Genomic DNA, 22,073 nt, shown 5'->3' with positions numbered 1-22,073 from the left:
GGAAAACAAAGGTAAAATTATGTATCATACCTGATAATTTTCTTTCCCTTAATCATAGTTGATCAATCCATAGACTGGTGGGTTGTGTCCATCTACCAGCAGGTGGAGATAGAGAGCAATCTTTTGCCTCCCTATATGTGGTCATGTGCTGCCGGAAATTCCCCAGTATGTCGATATCAAAGCTCCATCCGCAGGACTCAGCACTTAGAGAATTACACCCACAAAGGGACACTCTGCCCAGCTCACCACCGCCGAAGCGGGGGAGGGGAAATATTCCAGCGCACCACTGCCGGGGCGGTGGGCAGGAAACCATACCCGCCGAAGCGGGGGGAACTGGCTTATCCTGCTACCGCAACCGCGGGAGGAGCTGGCTTACACTAACACCGCCGAAGCGGGAGGGATACAAAGCTACCCTACAGCCGCATGAAGCAGGAGGGAGCGCCGGCATAATTTAGTTATTAATCCAGCCACCGCCGAAACGGGGGGAGAGGAAGCAGCAGCTCACTGTAACACAAAATCGTCTCAACTCGAAGAGACTTCAATTGGAAGAACTTGAACACGAAGTCCTCGTGAACAGGAAATGATGACTGAACTTGAACCTGAAATATAACCAGAACACAAACAATACAGATATCTGGGAGGGGCTATGGATTGATCGGCTATGATTCAGGGAAAGAAAATTATCAGGTATGATACATAATTTTACCTTCCCTATCATCAAGCTGATCAATCCATAGACTGGTGGGATGTACCGAAGCAGTACTCACCCAGGGCGGGACATGGAAATCCTTGAACGCAACACTGAAGCCCCAAACTGGGAATCGGCCCGAGCAGCCACATCCAAACGGTAATGTCGTGAGAAGGTATGAGCCGACGACCAAGTAACCGCTCTGCAAATCTCTTCCAAGGAGACAGATCTGGACTCCACCATCGAGGCTGCTTGTGCTCTAGTAGAGTGTGCCTTCAGCTGAATAGGCGGAATCTTCTCTGCCGCCACATAAGCTGCCGCGATCGTCTCCTTGACCCAACGTGCCACTGTGGGCTTAGATGCCTGCAGACCCTTACAAGGGCCTGCGAACAGCACGAACAGGTGATCCGACTTCCGGAAATCATTGGTCACTTCTAAGTATCTGATGATGACCCGTCTAACATCCAGGTATTTGAGCGCAGGGTACTCCTCTGGGTAATCCTCCCTACGAAAGGAGGGTAGGTAAAGCTACTGATTCACATGGAATCGAGAAACAAACTTAGGCAGGAAGGAGGGCACCGGGCGAATCAATACTCCTGCCTCAGTGAATCGCAGGAACGGCTCTCTACACGAGAGAGCCTGGAGCTCGGAAACTCTTCTGGCTGATGTGATAGCCACCAGGAAGACCGCTTTCAGCGTCAGGTCCTTCAGTGATGCCCTTGGCAAGAGCTCGAAGGGCGGCTTCTGCAAGGTCCGTAGTACCAGATTGAGATTTCACGTAGGCACTATCGAGTGCAGAGGGGGGCGCAGGTGATTCTCCTTTGAGAAAGTGTACCACATCTGGCTGTGAAGCCAGGGAAGCCCCCTTCAGGCGACTCCTGAAGCAAGCTAGAGCCGCCACCTGGACTTTCAGTGAACTGAGCGACAGGCCTTTCTCCAGCCCCTCTTGCAGGAATGCCAACACTGAAGAAATTGGAGCCGTGAAGGGCGATACAGAGCCTGCCTCGCACCACAACGCAAAGGTACGCCAAACCCTGGCGTAGGTGGTAGAAGTAGAGCGCTTCCTCGCTCTCAGAATAGTGGCAATGACCTTGTCTGGGAAGCCCTTCTTCCTCAGCTGCTTCCGCTCAAGAGCCAGGCTTCTGTCTCAGCTCCTTCTCTTCTTCTTCTGACGTAAGCTGCTTCTGCTCCCAGTTATATACAGTTTTTAAACCCCTCTAGCCCCCCCTTACTCTCCAGATGGTAAAGAGTAGATTGATTACCCTGCCTTGAACTAATTATCTCTATACATTACTCCAAAATATCAGTTACATAGGTTTGATATTTCCTAAACTTAAGACCAAAGGGGGAGGGATCCTCCATCACCACGGGACCCTGATGTAAGAGGCCCCGCTCCGCTGGCAGCCGCAGAGGGCCACCCACCGAGAGTCTGACTAAGTCCGCATACCAGGGACATCTGGGCCAGTCCAGACCCACCAGGATCACCCGGCCCGGATGCTTTACCACCCGGCCTAGCACCCTGCCCATCATGGGCCAGGGCGGGAACACGTAGAGAAGCTCCTGTGCCGGCCACTGCTGGAGAAGAGCATCGACTCCCAGAGATCGAGGGTCCCGTCCTCTGCTGAAAAAACATGGCAATTGGCCGAGGACGCCATCAGATCCAGGCTCGGCCGGCCCCAGCGTTTCGTGATGTCCAAGAACGCCCGAGCAGACAGTTGCCACTCTCCGGGATCCAAGGTATGGCGACTGAGAAAGTCCGCCTTGACATTCATGACTCCTGCGATGTGGGCCGCCGACAGTTGTTCCAGATTCGCTTCCGCCCACAGGCATAGCTTCATGGCCTCCTTGGCTAGAGGGGCGCTCTTGGTACCTCCCTGGCGATTGACATAGGCCACAGCCGTGGCATTGTCCGACAGGACCCGTACAGGCACCAGCACCAGTGCCGGGAGATAATCTAGAAGCACCAACCGAATGGCTCGGAGTTCCAGGAGGTTGATGGACCATTTTGTCTCTAAAGGAGACCAGAGCCCCTGCGCTGTCCATCCCAGGCAGTGGGCTCCCCAGCCCGTCAAGCAGGCGTCCGTCGTGACGACAACCCACTCTGGGGTCGTAAGAGGCATTCCTGCGGACAGCTTGCCTGGCCTCAGCTACCAGCTCAGCGCTGGATCCAAAGGAAGGTGTACGGCGTAGTCCTCCGAGACTGGAGTCCACCACCGCAGAAGAGAGTGCTGTAGTGGTCTCATATGAGCCCTGGCCCAGGGCACTACCTCCATCGTGGCCGTCATGGAGCCCAACAGCTGCACATAGTCCCAAGCCCGAAGGGTAGAGGCGGCTAGGAACTGGTCCACCTGGGTCCGAAGCTTGACGCTCCGGTTGTCTGGCAGGAACACTCTGCCCACTTGGGTGTCGAATCGAACTCCCAGATACTCCAGGGACTGAGTCGGGCGCAGCTGGCTTTTCTCCCAGTTGATGACCCATCCCAGGGAGCTCAGAAGAGCAATGACCCTGTCTGTAGCTCTCCCGCACTAGGCACAGGAAGGGGCTCGGATCAGCCAGTCGTCCAGATAGGGATGGACTTGCACTCCCTCCTTGCGGAAGTAGGCCGTAATGACCACCATTACTTTGGAGAAGGTCCGTGGAGCCGTAGCCAACCCGAACGGGAGGGCTCTGAACTGGAAGTGTCGGCCCAGCACTGCAAAGCGCAGAAAGCGCTGATGAGGCGGCCATTTGGGAATATGTAGGTAAGCTTCCTTGATGTCCAGGGAGGCCAGGAATTCTCCCTTTTTCACCGCAGCTATTACGGAGCAGAGGGTCTCCATCCGGAAGTGCCGAACTTTCAAGGCCCAATTGACTCCCTTGAGGTCGAGAATAGGCAGAGCAGAGCCTTCTTTCTTTGGCACCACAAAGTAAATGGAGTAGCGCCCCTTGCCAAGCTGATCTACTGGCACCGGGACCACCGCGCCCAGGTGGATCAGGTTGTCCAAGGTCTGCTGCACAGCAGCTGCTTTGACCTGACACTTGCAAGGAGAGTTTACAAACCCGTCTCTTAGGGGTCGGCAGAACTCTAGCTTGTAACCATCTCTGATGACTTCCAGAACCCAAGCGTCTGAAGTTACCCTGGTCCACTCGCCCAGAAACGAGGACAACCTTCCTCCTATCTGCACTGGGCCATGGACCAGGTCCAAGTCATTGGGTACACGACCCTGGGGGCGGGCCGGAGGACGAACCTCCTGGACAGCGGTCCCTACAAAAGGAATGCTGCTTGGGGGAGAAGTTCCGTTTGAAGGAAGCGGAGGCAGAGGAGGCCGACTTGCCCGGGCGATACTGATGGGCTTCCTGGAATCGGCCCTTAGAGGACCCAGGACGGGCACTGCCGGCCCGAGTCCTGACCTCCTGCAACCTCTTGCCCTTGGACGTGCCCAGCTCCGTCACAATCTTGTCCAGCTCATCCCCAAAGAGCAGCTTGCCTTTAAAAGGCAGCTTGGCTAGGCGAGATTTAGAGGCATGGTCAGCAGACCAGTGCTTAAGCCAGAGCCACTACCGCGCAGAGACTGTCTGAGCCATACCCTTGGCCGAGGCTCTCAGAACATCATACAGCAAGTCTGCCAAGTAGGCCAAACCCGACTCCAGGGTCGGCCATTCCGCCCTCCAGGAAGGGTCCGAGGGAGAACCCTGCTGCAAAACAGTCACACACACCCTAGCCACGTAGGAGCCGCAAACTCAGAGCAGCCGCCTCAAAGGACGACTTTAAGGCCGCCTCCATTCTCCTGTCTTGGGCGTCCTTCAGGGCAGTGCCACCTTCCACCGGCAGCGCCGTTTTCTTAGTCACGGCAGTGATTAAGGAATCTACCGTGGGCCAGACAAAGGCTTCCTGTCCCCCCTCAGGTAAGGGGTACAGGCGGGACATAGCCCTGGCTACTTTCAGGCTCGACTCAGGGGCATCCCATTGCGCTGAAATTAAGGTCTGCATGGCTTCATGAACGTGGAAGGTTCTAGGCGGGTGCTTCGTTCCCAGCATAATGGCGGAGCCAATAGAGGCTGAGAGAGAGCCTTCCTCCGGAGAGGCAATCTTCAAAATGCTCATGGCCTGCACAAGCAGGTTGGGCAAATCCTCTGAGCGAAAAAGCCGCGCTGCAGAGGGGTCGTCCGCTCCATCCGAGCGAGGATCAGTCTCCTCCATAGATTCCGCTAAGGATCTCTGGGAGAACTCAGACACGCTGCCGTCATCCATGTCAGAGGAGACCGAGTCCCCTGAGGGTGGAAGATCCACCCTAGGGCGCTTAAGCATAGAGGCCTCATCACCCCGATCAGAGAGGTGAGCAGGGGCAGTGTTCTGCATAAGAAAGGCCTGATGCAGCAGCAAAATGAACTCAGGGGAGAAACCCCCCAGTCTGTGCATTTCTGCAGCCTGTGCCGCGGCCCTAGAGGTGCCCTCCAACTGCGCTCTCAGCAGCAGGGGAGAGGCGTGTTGCGCATCCAAAATGGCGTCCGGCACGAAACTCCGAGAAGGAGCCACGCGAGAAGAAGGGCGTTTTAATTTCACCGACTTCTTACTGTCGCCCGATTCAAGGGCGACCAAGCTGTTAACGTCTCCCATCTCGAGGGCGGCCCAAGAAGAAGCCGACCGAGCTGCGTGGCCGGTCACGACCGGGAGGGCGGCCAGCGGGGGATGGGTGCCTAAGGCGGGAAAGGCGCCGGAGGAAAAACCGTGAACTCTCCCGGCTCCGAAAGGGCGCCCATAAAGGGCGACTCTACCTTTGAGCCCCGCGCGAACGCGTTCCGGGGAGCATCTTTTAGCGCCCTTGCCATAGCCACGTGGAGGCCGTTCGGGGAACCCCCTGCCCGCTAGTAAAAGGTAAAAATTACCTGCTTCTTGCTCCGAGCAGCGATGACTTGTTCCAGAGAGCAGCTGCAAATGGAAGTCCTTTTTGAACGTTTAAAAAACTTTTCTTTTCTTTTTTAACGGAGCCAGCGGGATGGGGGAGAAAAGGAGGGACCTGGCACCACCAGGTTTGCACTTCCTCACGAAGAGCCCTCAACCCCAGGTACTCAACAAAACCTAAACAATTAGGCTTGGAGACCTAGCCAGAGCTGCTGCTGTGTGACCACACACCTGCTGAGATAGAGAACACATGACCACATATAGGGAGGCAAAAGATTGCTTTCTATCTCCACCTGCTGGTAGATGGACACAACCCACCAGTCTATGAATTGATCGGCTTGATGATAGGGAAAGTGAGGACGTTATAATGTCTTTGTATCAGTCCATGGTGCAACCACACCTCGAATATTGTGTTCAATTCTGGTCACCGCATCTCAAAAAAGATATAGTAAAATTAGAAAAGGTACAGAGAAGGGCGCCGAAAATGATAAAGGGGATGGGACGACTTCCCTATGAGGAAAGGCTGAAGCGTCTAGGGCTCTTCAGCTTGGAGAAGAGATGGATGAGAGGACATATGATAGAAGTCTATAAAATAATGAGTGGCATGGAACGGGTAGACATGAATCGTTTGTTTACTCTTTCCAAAAATACTAGGACTAGGGGGCATTCGATGAAGCTACAAAATAGTAAATTTAATACAAAAGTGAGAAAATATTTCTTCACTCAACGTGTAATTAAACTCTGGAATTCGTTGCTAGAGAATGTGGTAAAGGAGGTTAGCTTAGTGGGGTTTAAAAAGGGGCTGGACGGCTTCCTAAAGGAAACGTCCATAGACCATTATTAAACTGACTTGAGAAAATCCACTGCTTATTTCTGGGATAAGCATCATAAAATGTATTGAGCTTTTTTGGGATCTTGCCAGGTATGTGGGTCCTGGATTGGTCACTGTTGGAAACAGGATACTGGACTTGATGGACCTTTGGTCTGTCCCAGTGTGGCAATACTTATGTACTACTTACAAACTATACAGTACAATATTCACTAGTACACATTTTCTCCTTTCCCTACAAATACAGTAATTTCTTCAGCCTGGTTGTAATACTAACCATTATCATCTCAGTCCTAACAAAAGGGACTGTACACAACTTCCAGTCTCAACAGGTCTCACCTCATTCGCTCCTGTTCCCGTCTCAGCCGCTCTCTTTCTGCCTGCTCCACCTGAGCCTTCAGTGCCTTCTCCCGTTCTTCCTTCTCCCTTGCGGCTCTGCGGAACTGCTCAAAGCTATCGCTGGAGGATTTCACAGTTGAAGAGGGGGTGGTTGGGTGCCTCTGCACCAGGCTTGCCCAGGAGCCCATGTTCTTGATTTTCAGATCCTTACCAGGGGAAGATGGGAGACTTTACAGACTGAGCGTAAACCCTTGGAAATAGTTATCCACAGTCACCTCCCACCTTCCAGCCCACTCCAGAATCCAAACTGCTGGAACAAAATACTTAGTGGACCTTTTTAGAACAAAGCAGGTGGGCCCCAAAGGTTCATTCCAGCATACTGAGTCTTCTATAATAAAGTTGTAAAACTAAACGTTTTAGTCCATTTGGATATGTAGAAATACAGATCGAATGCCAAAACAATTCCCAAGGAACCCCTAATAAAAGCTCTCAAACAATTTAGGAAATGTTTTTTTTTTGTTTTGAACTGGGAAAAAGGTGAATTCATGAATAATATATCTCAGAGAAAAAATGTTTATTAGTTAACAAGCGGTAAGAGTTTTGATCACCACACATCTAAATCTCATAGATTCTCATATTTTCCAAGGTTTGTATTTATAGGAGCCACTCAGGAAGTGCTTATCAAACACAGGGTTATACATTTCCAATAGATTAACAAAGTTCTGCAAGACCATCTTATAACTGTTCTCACTTAACTATAAGTTAATGAACTCCCTGATTTGCTTTGTAGTGGGTCTCACTAGGGCAGAGGGCCTTAAGTATTGGACAAGCTCCTAAGATGATTTTTTGACTGGTGCTGGACCTCCTCCACATTTATTACCTTTTTAGGAGCTACAGGAGTTTTGGGCTCCTGCTTCTGCTTTTCTTTCTCTTGGAGCCCCTGTGGGGGGACAGTCTGTTCAGGGGGTCGTATTACAGGTCTCCCCCCATCCATGGGTTTCATCTCCGGCCCTGGAAAACAGAAGGACACAATTTCCCATGGAGAAATGAGATCTTACCTGCTAATTTGCTTTCCTTTAGACCCCCTGGAACAGCCCAGAAAATGACTGATGGGTGTTTGTGCAGTGCTGCGTACGCTTTGTAGCACTATAAAAATGCTAAATAGTAGTAGTAGTGCATGCCTTCTAGCAGGTGGAGACTGAGAATCCTGACTCTTGTGAGAGCCAATAAAAAAGCCTTGGCTGGCCTGAGATAAATTCAGTATTATCTTTACAAAGCAGGATACAAAACCCAGAAAGAGCATATTGTTTGTGCATCAGGTGAACTTGAACAGCCACTCATAGGACTCCTAGAGACACCCATAAACACTGGTCAAACTTGAATAATGCGCCTCAAGTTATTTTATTTCATATTTTTTAAAATTTGGCTACGAAAACAGTATATAAAGCACAAATGCTCAAAGCAGCCCTACGTGGAACCGAAAAAAATCTGAAAAGGACCCAAAAACTAACAGGATACCAAAGCAGTAAGTTCTAATTTCTCCTTCCTTAGCGTCCTTCCGGACTGGTCAAAAAAATGACTCTGGACCGGCCCAGAAAATGACTGATGGGAAGTAACAGATCAGTGCATTTAAGGGAGGGGCCTTAATAACCTTGTCATAAGTACAGTCACACTGACCACCACCTCCTGATGACTCTGGACATTAATCCTGTAATGTTTAGAAAAGGAATGCAAAGAAGACCACGTCGTTGCTTTATAGATTTCCAAAGTGGACACCAAGAGGAGTTCAGCCCACGATGCTGCCTGTGCCCTGGTAGAAAGCGCTTTCACTCCTTGAGAAACTGATTTTCCTGAAAGAAGATAAGTAGAAGTAATCATCTCCTTAAGCCACCTAGAAATGGTGAATTTAATGCCGTCATACCTTTGCGAGCACCTCCAAGAAGCAGAAAAAGATGACCTATTTGTTGGAACTCCTCCATAACCTGCAAGGGAAAATTAGGTTCTTACCTTGGTAATTTTCTTTCCTTTAGTCACAGCAGATGAATCCATTAACTGATGGGGTTGTATCCGCCCACCAGCAGGTGGAGATAGAGAACACTGAAAAACCACAGTGACCCTTGGACGGCAAGCCCCTTCTGCCTTCAGTATTTGAAATTTCCAAAGCAGAGTGAATCATAAAGGTAGAATAACATAAACTTTCCTTACAGCGAACAAACGTCCCACAACCGGAGCAATAACCACACAAAGGAGGGACGATCTCAACCTCCTGTAATAGAACAGCATGTAGAAATTCCGAAAACTGGTTTTCAACTTCTCCCGATGAGATACAATATCTGCATGAAAGATCTGAACAAAAAACAAAGCCAGACAGGGAGGGATCATGGATTCATCTGCTGTGACTAAAGGAAAGAAAATTACCAAGAGAAGAACCTAATTTTTCCTTCCTTGTCATCAGCAGCAGATGAATCCATTAACTGATGGGATATACAAAAGCACTCCCTACGTAGGGTGGGAACAGGCCCCTCCGCGAGCAAGCACTTTTGCTCCAAAATGCGCGTCCTGCTTCGCTGCAAAATCCAGTCTGTAATGCTGCACAAAGGAGAGCTGAGAAGCCCAAGGAGCCACACAACAGATCTCTTGAAGAGAAAGTGCACCCATTTGAGCCCACGAGGAAGACATCGCCCTCGTGGAATGTACCCTAAATGCTTCAGGTGGAGACCGTCCTGAAAGCAGATACGCAGAAAAAAAAAATGACTTCCCTGAGCCAACGGGCTATAGTGGCCTTAGACGCGGACACCCGCGTCGAGGACCTGTCAACAATACAAAAAGCTGATCAGAAGTCCTGAAGTAATTTGACATCTGTAGATACTGCAACAGAGCCCTGCGGACATCCAAAAGATGTAATTGCCCAGAGGAATCCGGAAAGTCTTCCCTAGAAAAGAAAGGAAGAAAAATGGGCTGTTTCAGGTGAAATGCTGAAACCACTTGGGCAGGAAGGAAGGCACTGTACATACCGTTACTCCGGACTCTGAGAATTGTAGAAAAGGGTCTCAACAGGACAGCGCCTGAAGTTCAGATACGCGTCTAGCCAATGTAATGGCCACCAAAAAGACTGTCTTGAGAGTCACATCCTTCTCCGAAGTTTGCTTAAGCGGCTCGAAAGGCGAACGCTGAATAGCCTTCAACACCAGCCCCAAGTTCCAGGCCGGACAAGGCAACCGCACGGGAGGACGGAGCCGAAGCGTCCCTCTGAGAAATCAGACAATGTCCGGATGAGCAGCACGGGATAAGCCCGAGACTTTCCCTCAAAAGCATGCCAATGCTGCCACTTGAACCCGCAGGGAATTATAAGCCCAACCTTTTTGTAAACCATCCTGCAAAAAGTCCAGTACCAGTGAGACTGTAGCCCGCGTAGGTGTGATCGCCTTTGAAACACACCACGCCTCAAACTTGCGCCAGATCCGAGCCTAAGCTGTGGAGGTAGACCGTTTGCGGGCCTGCAAGAGAGTAGAGATGACCTTGTTAGAGTAGCCCCTATCTCTCTCAATTGCGCCCTCTCAAGAGCCAGGCCGTAAGACCAAATCGGCAGGGATCCTCCATAGTCACCGGACCTTGAACCAACAGGTTCGGCACCAAAGGCAAAGGAAATGGAGCCTCCACCATCATCTGACGTAGATCCGCATACCACGGACGCCTTGGCCAGTCCAGAGCGATGAGAATCACCAGTTCCTGGTGCCGTCGAATCCGCAGGAGGACTCGCCCTATCAAGGGCAAAGGAGGGAACACATACAGGAGGCCCGAGGGCCAGGGTTGAGCCAGTGCATCCAACCCCGCCGAGCAAGGATCTCTCCTTCTGCTGAAAAAGCGAGGGTCTTTGGCGTTTGTACTTGACGCCATTAGATCCAATCCCGGAGTCCCCCCATTTGGCACCAATCTGAAGAAAACTTCTTCTGTCAGTTCCCATTCCGCCGGGTCGATTTGATGCCTGCTGAGAAAATCGGCTTGCACGTTGCTCTGACTGTTATGTGAGCTGTGGATAGCAGATGCAAGTGGAGCTCGGCCCAGAGTAAAATCTGAGCGGCCTCCGCGGCCAGGGCCCTGCACTGAGTGCCGCCCTGACGATAGATGTAGGCCACCGCTGTCGTGTTGTCTGACAGAACTCGGACAGCAATCCCCTACAGAATCTTGTGGAAAGCCAGAAGAGCCTGGAATAGCGTTCTCAGTTCCAAGCGATTGATGGACCACCCCGCTTCCACGGGTGTCCACTGACCCTGAGCATAGCTTCCCTGGCAATGAGCTCCCCAGCCCGAAAGGCTGACATCCGTTATCACCAGGCACCAAGAAGGAAGTGCGAGCGGCATTTCCTATCGCAGCATCCTGTTGGAGAGCCACCAATCCATACTGTGCCGGGCCGCTTGGAGCCACGCTAGTCTGCGTTGGTATTCCTGGGAGACCGGCAACCATTGCTGGAGCAGAGCAATCTGCAGTGGCCTCATATGAGCTCTTGCCCAGGGAACCACCTCCATGGTGACTGTCATTGACCCCAGAAGCTGGACAACGTCCTAAGCTCAAGGGCGAGGCATCCGCAGGAGCAGACGGACCTGTTTCTGAAGCTTGCATCGCCTGTGGTCGGGGAGAAAGACAAACCCCAAGGCCATGTTGAACCGGACCCCCAAATACTCGAGAGACTGAGAGGGGGTCAGGTGACTTTTGGGTATATTGACCACCCAGCCCAGAGTCTGCAGGACTGTAACCACTCTGGCTGTGGCAAGACAGCTTTCGCCTGCTGAATCTGCTCTGATGAGCCAGTCGTCGAGATAAGGGTGAACTCTGATACCCTCTTGCCTGAGAAAGGCAGCTACCACCACCATTACCTTGAAAAAGGTATGGGGAGTTGTGGCTAGGCCGAAAGGCAAGGCCCAAAACATGTTGGCCAACACCGCAAACCGGAGAAACCGCTGATGCAGAGGCCAAATAGGAATGTGCAAATACTCTTCTTTTAGGTGCAGAGACGTGAGAAACTCTCCTGGCTGTACCGCTGCAAGGACGGAGTGCAGGGTTTCCAAGTGACACAACTCTTAGGGCCTTGTTGACTCTTCATAGGTCGAGGATCAGTCTGAAAGACCCGCCTTTTCGAGGCACCACAAAATAAATGGAGTAGCGACCGCAGCCGCGTTCGACGGGAGGCACCGGGATCACCGCTCCGAGGTGCAGCAAGACTTGCATGGTCTCCTCTACCGCCACCCGTTTGACGGCAGTGCCGCATCGGGACTCCAAAGCAAGTCTCTCACCGGGGCACCGAATTCCAGTCGGTAACCTTCTCTGATCAGGTCCAGGACCCACTGATCTGAAGTAATCTTGGTCCACTCCTCGAGAAAGAAGGAAAGACATCCTACTACAGGAATCGAGGAGTGGACCGGTGCCCCATCATTGTGGACGCCCCTGAACTCCTGGCCGTGACCCGGCCGCTGCAGAACGTTTGTCCACACGAAAGGAGTTCCTCTGCTGAAAACGGGCACATTGAGAAAAACGGGCACAATGAGAAAACCCGGGCGATACCTGTGAGCTTCACGGAAGCGAGGTCTGGAAGAGGAGGGAAACACAGGACCTTGGGAAGAAGGCCTCGGCCTATCCTCAGGTAACCGTTGGGACTTAGAGTCCCCTAGGTCTAACAATATTCTCAAAGTGTACAGTCAAAAGACAAGTGTAGAGTCAGACTGACTCTACACTTGTCTTTTGACTGTACACTTGTCTTTTAGATTGTAAACCTGTCTTTTAGACTGTACGCTCCTTGAGCAGGGACTGTCCTTCCATGTTAAATTGTACAGCGCTGCATAACCCTAGTAGCTCTTTAGAAATGTTAAGTAGTAGTAGTAGTAGTAATTCCTCTTCAAATAACAGAAGGCCCTGAAAGGGTAACCTCACCAGCCTTTGCTTAGAGGCCATGTCAGCCGCCCAATGCCTCAGCCAAAGAAGGCGGCGGGCAGAAACCGCCACAGACATCTGCTTAGCCGAAGCTCTGACCAGATTATAAAGGGCATCAGCCAAAAATGACAGGACTCCATCCACGGGGCAACCTCAGAGAGGGACCCCGCACCATCTGTGGCTGATCCACCGCCTGTTGTAACCAGGAATAAACAGGCCCGGGCTGCATAGGAACTGCAAATAGTCGCCCGATATTTCAAAGGACCGCTTCAGCGTGCATTCTAGCCGCCGGTCCTGCATGTCTTTCAAAGCGACCCCTCCCTCTCCTGGGACAGTGGTCTTTTTAGTCACCGCCGTGACCCACGCATCCACTTTAGGCATCCCAAAAGGGGCCAAGTGATCCTCACTCAGAGGGTAAAGCTGACCCAAAGCCCTGGCTACTTTCAAAGGCCCATCGGGGTCAGACCATTGAGCTGAAATAAGCTCCTGGATGGAGTCATGCACAGGAAAAGCTCGAGCAGGCTTCTTAGTACTCACCATCCTAGGATTAACAGAGGAGGCATTGCCCTCGGCAGGATCATCAATCAAGAGGGCCTGCAAGGCGTCAGCAATGAGAGCTGGCAGCTCGTCGTGGTGGAAAATCCGAACCGCATTGGGATCATCCAAGTCCAGTGGCAAACAGGAACCCTCATCTGGATCATCCGTCCATGAGGGCCTGCCAGATCCCTCAGACTCCCCACAGCCTGACCACCGGGGCGGGGGTGGGGGGGGAGGCAGATGTGCCACTCTCAGATGGGGAATTTACCATTCTACGTCTAGCGTCCTTCCAACGCTCGGGGGAAGAATAAACATCTGCAGCCATCCCTGGGCCATCAAAACCTGGAGGCAATCCAGAATGCAACGCAGTGTCAGACACCTGCGGCAGAGTTCTTTTTAACATGAAGACCTTAATCATCAGTAGCAGAAACTCCGGGGTAAAAAACTCACTCTGGCCCTCCGTCCCCCAAATTAGGAGAAGCGGAGGCTGGAGCTCCTCTAGCAGCCTCGAACGAGGCGTCCCCCTTCACTCAGACTCCTCCGCAACCGCGAGGGTTGAGTCATGCGGTGCTTCCAAAATGGCGCCCGCTGCCAGCTCCATCGAGCGAGAAGAATCACCACTCGCCATGCTCGTGCTAGCACGAGCGTCTAAGGAGCACATACTGCAAAGCCCTGCTGCTGACCTGTAATTATCACAGCGGGAGCAGCGCTTAACTCCTTCAGCAGCCATCGCCCAACTGGACTGAAACATAGAAATAAAATGGCGGCTTCGCGCCAAAACTTACCCCACACAGAACGCTGTCCGAGGGAACCTCCCCGGAGGAGCTGGGCACCACTCTCGCCTCAGAAGACCGAGTCAATGAGCTCCAGTCAAGCTGCACTGAACCAGAATCTCTGGAGAAAGCCTCAGAAATAGCAAAGCTGTATAAGCTAGCTTTTTTTTTTTTTTAACGCTGTGAGGAAAGTTGGAGGCAGGCAGCAACAGAGGGATTCCGGGAGGAGGGAGGGAATGGGTAAGGCAGGGAAAGGGGGAACCTATATGCCTTTAAAGTGGGCACCACCAGCCACAACACCCCCGCTCTACTGGCAAAGCACAGGAGCCACCCCAGGCAGAAATCCAGGAGCTGATGAAGAGACGTCCACACCTGCTGGGAGATAGAGAAATACTGAAGGCAGAAGGGGCTTGCCGTCCAAGGGTCACTGTGGTTTTTCAGTGTTCTCTATCTCCACCTGCTGGTAGGCGGATACAACCCCATCAGTTAATGGATTCATCTGCTGCTGAATGCAAGGAAATATTGCTTGAGAACTTGCTCGGCATCCAGTTGACGTAACAGCCGCTGTTCTTCTGAACCAGATGAAGAACCAAGCACTGGCAAAACTACAGTGTGATTTAAATGGAATTGTGACATGACCTTAGGAAGGAAAGAAGGAATGGTATGTAAAATGACCCTATCTTCAGAGAACTCTAGGCAAGTAGAGCAGAGGCTATGGAAACCCAAAACACTGTCTTTGAGTGTCAAATCCTTAAGGGAACAAACTGACAAAGGCTCAAAGGGAGGCTTAGTAAGAACCAAAAAAACCCAAATTGAGATCCCAAACCGGAAAAACGGGCCTAGGAGGAGGGCAGATCAAACCTGCTCCTCACAGGAAACAAAGCACATCTGGATGACTGGCTAAGGATTTCCCTTTGACGTGACCACAAAAACAAGACAAAGCTGCCACCTGCACTTTAAGAGAAGCAAGCGCTAAGCCTTTGTCTGACCCAACCTGCAGAAAATCCAAGATCTTGGGCTACTGAAGCTTGAAATGGAGAAACATTCCGATCTGCACACCAGGACCCAAACACCCACCAAGTTGGAATATAACTCAGAAAAGTGGAATGACACCTCGACCGAAGCATCCTGACAATCACATTTGGTAAGTAACCCCTCTTCATCAATCATGCCCTTTCAAGAGCCAAGCTGTAAGACAAAACTGAGCAGGGTCCGGATGAACTACTGGTCCCTGATACAGGAGCCCGGGAGACTGTGGCAGCTTCAGTGGAGTGTCCAAGATGAGATGGATGAGATTGGCATACCAAGGCATGCGGGCCAATCTGGAGCTACCAACACTACCAGTCCCCTGTGTGCTTCGATCCTCTGAATGAGACGTCCTAGAAGTGGCCACGGAGGAAAACCGTAAAGAAGACCCAGCAGCCATAAAATCTATGACCGGAGTTCACCAAAAATGCCAACACGCTGAGTATCCATTCTCCTGGGTTCAGAGTGTGGTGACAGTCTACTTGAACATTTGTTGTTCCCGCCACATGAGATGCTAACAGCCTCCAAAGATAAAGTTCTGCCCAAGTCAAGAGCAAAGCCAAATCCTGGGCCAATCGATGACTCCTGGTCCCTCCTTGACGACTGACATAAGATACTGCTGTCACATTGTCAGAGAGGATGCACACTGGCTTACTTTCTAAAAGATGTCGAACACTTCTAGGGCCAACTGAACTGCTCTGGTTTCCAATAGATTTATCAAGTAGCACGCTTCCTCCTGGCTCCAAAGGCCGTGCGCAAGGTGCCCCTGACAGTGAGCTCCCCAGACCCTGAGACTGGCATCGGTTGTCATCTGAATCCACTGAGGTGGCCATAAAGGAATCCTCTTGGTCAGACTGCCTGTCCGGAGCCACCAACGGAGGCTCTTGCATTCCAGCACTCTTGAGAGGTAATCTGATAATCAGAGAATTTGTCTGCAGAGACCAACGGGACAAAAGGGACCTCCGTAGAGATCTCCTGTGTGCTGTAGCCCAAGGAAACACCTTTATAGTCCCAGCACCTGAAGATAATCTCTGGCATATGGCACCAGTTTCAGCAAGAGACTCCATACCCGATCTTGAAGCTTGAGTATCGACGGAGACTCTGAGATAGGTGAGAGTCTGAGATGGTACCAAGCGACTCTTGAGAGAGTTCACCACCCACCCAAGGGACTGAAGAAATAACCACCCGAGCTGTGACTTCTACACTCTCTTGATATGGGATATACTACAATGCCCTCTTCTGGGGGCCGCTGCCACCACGACCGTGACCTTCATAAAGGTCCACCTCCAATAAAACTGAGTTAAGCGAGCTCCTACAGGAATTAGAGGCTGGGCTCGGAAACCTTTATTGGGAAGGACGCACAGGGGCAAGAAAGGAAGATCCTGCATATCTGCCGCCATGCCAAGCCCTTTGAAAGAATTCGGACCTCTGAAAAAACCTTGTCTTCTGAGCGGGAGCCACTCTGACGGCTCTAAACCAACAAAAATCCCAACTATAGCTCCAAAAGGATAGCAGCCCACGACCTGCCGACTGTGGACAACCCTCAGGAAGCAGAGGAACTTTAGTATCTCTATGACTCTTAACCAACTTGTCCAAATCCTCAACCAAACAAGAAAGAGCCTCGAAAGGGAAACTTACTAAGCTTTGACTTAGAGGCCGCATCCGCAGACCATCCTTGAAGTCACAGGGAACGACGAGTGGCCACACTTAAGACAATAGAAGAAGCTCTCAGCAAATCACACAGGGTAGCCACCAGGAAAGCAGATCCCATCTCAATCTTCGCCACCGCTGCATCGATTAAGAAAAATCATCTGACGTCCTATCCAAAACCTTTTCGGATCAGTGAAAACAAGCCCTGGCCACCAAGGAACCACAGATGGCTACCTGTACCGCTAGAGCAGAGAAATCAAAAGGTAAAATTATGTATCATACCTGATAATTTTCTTTCCATTAATCATAGCTGATCAATGCATAGACTGGTGGGTTGTGTCCATCTACCAGCAGGTGGATAGAGAGAGCAATCCTTTTGCCTCCCTATATGTGGTCATGTGCTGCCGGAAACTCCTCAGTATGTCGATATCAAAGCTCCATCCGCAGGACTCAGCACTTAGAGAATTACACCCACAAAGGGACACTCTGCCCAGCTCACCACCGCCGAAACGGGGGAGGGGAATTAACCCAGCTCATCCCCACACAAGTGGGGGAGGGGAATCTGTCCAGCTCATCCCCGCGGAGCGGGGGAGGGACACCACCCCGCCGATGCGGGGGGGATCTGGCTTATCCTGCAACCGCAACCGCGGGAGGAGCTGACTGACCCTAACACCGCCGAAGCGGGAGGGGTACAAAGTTGCCCTACAGCCGCACGAAGCGGGAGGGAGCGCCGGCAGAATTTAGGTCTCAATCCAGCCCCGTAAAACGGAGGGGAGAGGAATGCAGCAGTTCACTGTAACACAAAATCGTCTCAACTCCTGAAGAATCCAATTGAAAAAAACTTGAACACGAAGTCCTCCTGAACAGGAACTGAAGACTAAACTTGAACCTGAAATGCAACCAGAATATAAACAGTACAGATATCTGGGAGGGGCTATGGATTGATCAGCTATGATTAATGGAAAGAAAATTATCAGGTATGATACATAATTTTACCTTCCATATCATCATGCTGATCAATCCATAGACTGGTGGGATGTACCGAAGCAGTACTCACCCAGGGCGGGACACAGAAATCCCTGACCGCAACACCGAAGCTCCAAACCGGGCCTCCGCCCGAGCAGCCACAGTCAAGCGGTAATGTCTAGAGAAGGTATGAGCCGATGCCCAAGTTGCCGCCCTACAAATCTCTTCCAAGGAGACGGACTCGGCCTCTGCCATCGAGGCCGCCTGTGCTCTAGTGGAGTGAGCCTTCAGCTGGATAGGCAGCACCTTCCCTGCGGCCACATAAGCCGCTGCAATGGGTTCCTTGACCCATCGTGCCACTGTAGGCTTGGCAGCCTGCAGACCCTTACAAGGACCTGCGAACAGCACAAACAGATGATCCGACTTCCGAAATCATTGGTCACTTCCAAGTATCTGATGATGACTCGTCTCACATCTAAATATTTGAGAGCACAAGGCGATCAAGATGGCGGCGCTAACGGTCGTGTGAGCGCTGAGCTCCTGAGTCTAAAGAAAGTTGCGGTGCCAACAGAAGCTCTTACTCCGTCTCTTTTCAATCGAGATGGGGAAGAGAAAGGGGAAAACTCAGGTTCCTATCTCCAAGGCCTTGATGTCAACCCCAGTCTCGCGGCAGGCACCTCTTGAGAGCTTCGGAATCAGCACTCTGGGTGCTCGGATTCCTACTTCGACAAGCTCGATCCCGCAGGGGCCTGAGCGCAGCGCTGAGGGAGTGACGTTGAGTCCTCCTGATTTCACCCCTCCTCCACAGCCCGGAAGTAAGCTGGCGCTGGCGATTCCGCAGCAGCTCGAGTGCGTGTCTCCTGGGGATGGAGGATCTTTCAGCGCTACTATCCCGGTGAACGGAGCAACTATGCAGGGTCAGTTTCAGGCCGCTGCACCTATTCCCCGAGGACTACCTCCTGGAGAGAGTGGAGATTTGACAAGACCAATCCGGGTGACAATGGAAGTATTATGGGACGCAATCCAGCAGGTGAACAAAACGTTACTACAGATGAATGTTTCTATGACTGGCGAAATTAAGGAATTAAAACAGACTTCCCAAAATTTGTCCATAGAAGTTCAGGAACATAAGCAAAACCTTGGGGGTATTGAGGAAGAAGTTAAACAATTGAAGGACTTAACAGTGTCTATGATAAAAGATAAAGAAATTCAAGAGAGAAAGATAGACTACTTGGAGAATAACGGAAGGAGGAATAATCTCAGGTTCTTGAGGTTTCCTAAATCTCCCTTGATTTCAGCTACTGATATTCTTAAGAAATACTTTAATGAGATATTGGGGATACCTATGGAGGCTTGTCCTCCTATTACGAGGACTCAATATATTTCAGGAACTGAAAAAGGGGAAAATCAACCACAGAATCCTCCTGATTTAAATCTTACTGAGTTTCTGGAAACCTCTCTGGAGATAGTCACAGAGAGAACTACGCTGATTGTCTCCTTCGCTCTTGAACTGGATAGAAATAACATTTTAAGACTTTACTTTCGTCATTTAAATGATATATTTTTTGGGGGGAAAATTCAAATTTTTCCAGATTTGGCAAGATGCACTCAAAAAAGGAGGAAGGAATTTCTATCCTACAAAACTAGAGTGACTAATTTGGGTGCAACTTTCCTGTTAAAATTTCCATGTAAATGCTTCATAACGTATGAAGCTAATAATTACATATTCTTTTCCCCTTTAAAATTATTACAATTCATATCATCTAAGGAAACAGTTAGATCACCTGTAGCCTTGCCTCCCTAATTTAAGTGCTGTTAAAGTTGGCTGTAGATATTCGAGCTGCCCCCTCCGTTAATTATTAATTTTTTCTTTGTTGATATTTCCTAGTATCTTGATCCTATTATTGGAGACAAATGTAAATCAGTGTGTCATACTTTAACCATCTGGTTGTAAGTACTGGTTTTTCTTTTCTGCCTTAAAGTCAATTCTGTTATTTCTAAGTCTATGTATATGGATGTACACTTTATTATTAATAATAAAAAAATAAATAAATAAATAAATATTTGAGAGCAGAGTACTCCTCTGGGTAGTCCTCCCTACGAAAGGAGGGTAGACAGAGCTGCTGATTCACATGGAAGCGAGGACCAATCTTGGGCAGGAAGTAAGGCACTGTGCGAATAGACACTCCTGCCTCAGTGAACTGCAGAAAAGGCTCTCGACATGATAGCGCCTAGAGCTCGGAAACTCTTCTGGCTGAAGTGATAGCCACCAAAAGACTGCTTTCAACGTCTATTCTTTCAGAGATGCCCTCGACAAGGGTTCACAAGGCGGCTTCTGCAAGGCTCTCAGCACCGGATTGAGATTCCACGCAGGTACCACTGCGTGCAGAGGAGGGCGCAGGTGAATAACTCTCTTGAGAAAGCGCACCACATCTGGCTGCAATGCCAGGGAAACACCCTTCAGGTGACCCCTGAAGGAAGCAAGGGCAGCTACCTGGACCTTAAGGGAACTGAGCGACAGGCCTTTTTCCAGACCTTCTTGCAGGAACGCCAACACTGATAAATTGGAGCAGTGAAGGGAGAAAGTGAGCCTGCCTCACACCACGATGCAAAGGTACGCCAAACCCTGGCGTAATCAGTAGAAGTAGAGCGCTTCCTCGCTCTCAGCATAGTGGCGATGACCTTGTCTGAGAAGCTCTGCTTGGTCCGACGCTGCCGCTCAATAGCCAGGCCGTAAGACCAAAAAGGGAGGGATCCTCCATCACCACGGGACCCTGATGCAACAGGCCCCGCTCCGCTGGCATCTGCAGAGGTCCGTCCACTGAGAGCCTGATCAAGTCCGCATACCAGGGACGTCTGGGCCAGTCCGGACCCACCAGGATTATCCGGCCCGGATGCTTTGCCACCCGGCCTAGCACCCTGCCCAACATGGGCCAAGGCGGGAACACAAAGAGGAGCTCCTGTGTCGGCCACTGTGGGAGAAGAGCATCTACTCCCAGAGATCGAGGGTCCCGTCCTCTGCTGAAAAATCGCGGCACTTGGCAATTGGCTGAAGACGCCATCAAATCTAGGCTCGGCTGGCCCCAGCGCTTCGTGATGTCCAAGAACGCCTGAGCAATATTCATGACTCCCGCAATGTGGGCCGCCGACAGCTGTTCCAGGTTTGCCTCCGCCCACAGGCATAGCTTCATGGCCTCCTTGGCTAGAGGGGCGCTCCTGGTACCTCCCCGGTGATTGACATAGGCCACAGCCCTGGCATTGTGCGACAGGACCAGTACTGGCTTCAGCGCCAGTTCCGGGAGGTTGATAGACCACTCTGCCTCTGCAGGGGATCAGAGCCCCTGCGCTGTCCTTCCCAAGCAGTGGGCTCCCCAGCTCCACAAAGAGGCGTCCGCCGTGACGAAAACCCACTCCGGGGTCCACAAGAGGCATTCCTGCGGACGGCTTGTCTGGCCTCAGCCACCAGCTCAGCGCCTTGCGCACCGCTGGATCCAAGGGAAGGCGCACAGCGTAATCCTCTGAAGCTGGAGTCCATCGCTGCAGCAGAGAGAGCTGTATAGGTCTCATATGGGCCCTGACCCAGGGCATTACTTCCATCGTGGCCGTCATAGAGCCCAAAGGCTGCCCATAGTCCTGAGCCCGAAGAGAAGAGGCTGCTAGGAACTTGTCCACCTGAGCCTGAAGCTTGACAATCCGATTGTCTGGCAGGAACACTCTGCCCACTTGGGGGTCGAATCGAACTCCCAGATGCTCCAGGGACTGAGTCGGGCGCAGCTGGCTTTTCTCCCAGTTGATGATCCACCTCAGGGAGCTCAAAAGAGCAATCACCTGGTCTGAAGCTCTGCCGCACTCTGCATAAGAGGGGGCTTGGATCAACCAGTCATCCAGATATGATGAAGAAAAAGCCAATTTGCTAAATAGATACTTTTGCCCTGTTTTCACAGAAGAAAATCCTGGAGAAGGACCGCTAGGGACTGGCAAAAGTACACCTGAGAATGGAGCGGATAGAGCACCGTTCACGGAAGAGAGAGTTTATCAACAACTTGGAAAGCTAAAGGTGGACAAAGCCATGGGACCGGACGGTATCCACCCCAGGATATTGAGGGAGCTCAGAGAGGTTCTGGCGGGTCCTCTTAAAGATTTGTTTAATAAATCCTTGGAGACGGGAGAGGTTCCGAGGGACTGGAGAACGGCGGAGGTGGTCCCTCTTCACAAAAGTGGTGATAGGGAAGAGGCTGGAAACTACAGGCCGGTAAGCCTCACTTCGGTTATTGGTAAAGTAATGGAAGCGATGCTGAAGGAAAGGATAGTGAATTTCCTGGAAGCAAATAAGTTGCAAGATCCGAGACAACATGGTTTCACCAAAGGGAAATCGTGCCAAACGAATCTCATTGAATTCTTTGACTGGGTGACGGGAGAATTAAATCAAGGACGTGCTATGGACGTAATCTATTTAGA

The 22,073-nt window shown here is 51.0% G+C and overlaps 1 protein-coding gene across 8 annotated transcripts in view; it reads right to left on the bottom strand.

Annotated features, from left to right (window-relative positions):
- The window catches only part of BRD4 (bromodomain containing 4), a 277,955-nt gene that overhangs the window by 7,414 nt on the left and 248,468 nt on the right, over nt 1-22,073 (bottom strand). For all 8 annotated transcript variants that reach the window (XM_030197185.1, XM_030197179.1, XM_030197181.1 and 5 more), the window contains 2 exons: nt 7,619-7,749; nt 6,739-6,944 (listed from right to left, as the gene is read on the bottom strand). In XM_030197185.1, the coding sequence (XP_030053045.1) occupies nt 6,739-6,944; nt 7,619-7,749 (337 nt within the window). The remainder of the gene's footprint in view (nt 1-6,738; nt 6,945-7,618; nt 7,750-22,073) is intronic.

The sequence above is a fragment of the Microcaecilia unicolor genome, chromosome 3 (assembly GCF_901765095.1).
Source record: "Microcaecilia unicolor chromosome 3, aMicUni1.1, whole genome shotgun sequence".
NCBI classification, from domain to species: domain Eukaryota; kingdom Metazoa; phylum Chordata; class Amphibia; order Gymnophiona; family Siphonopidae; genus Microcaecilia; species Microcaecilia unicolor.
Note: the sequence above shows the minus strand (reverse complement) of the source record. Positions and strands in the feature narration are given on the sequence as shown.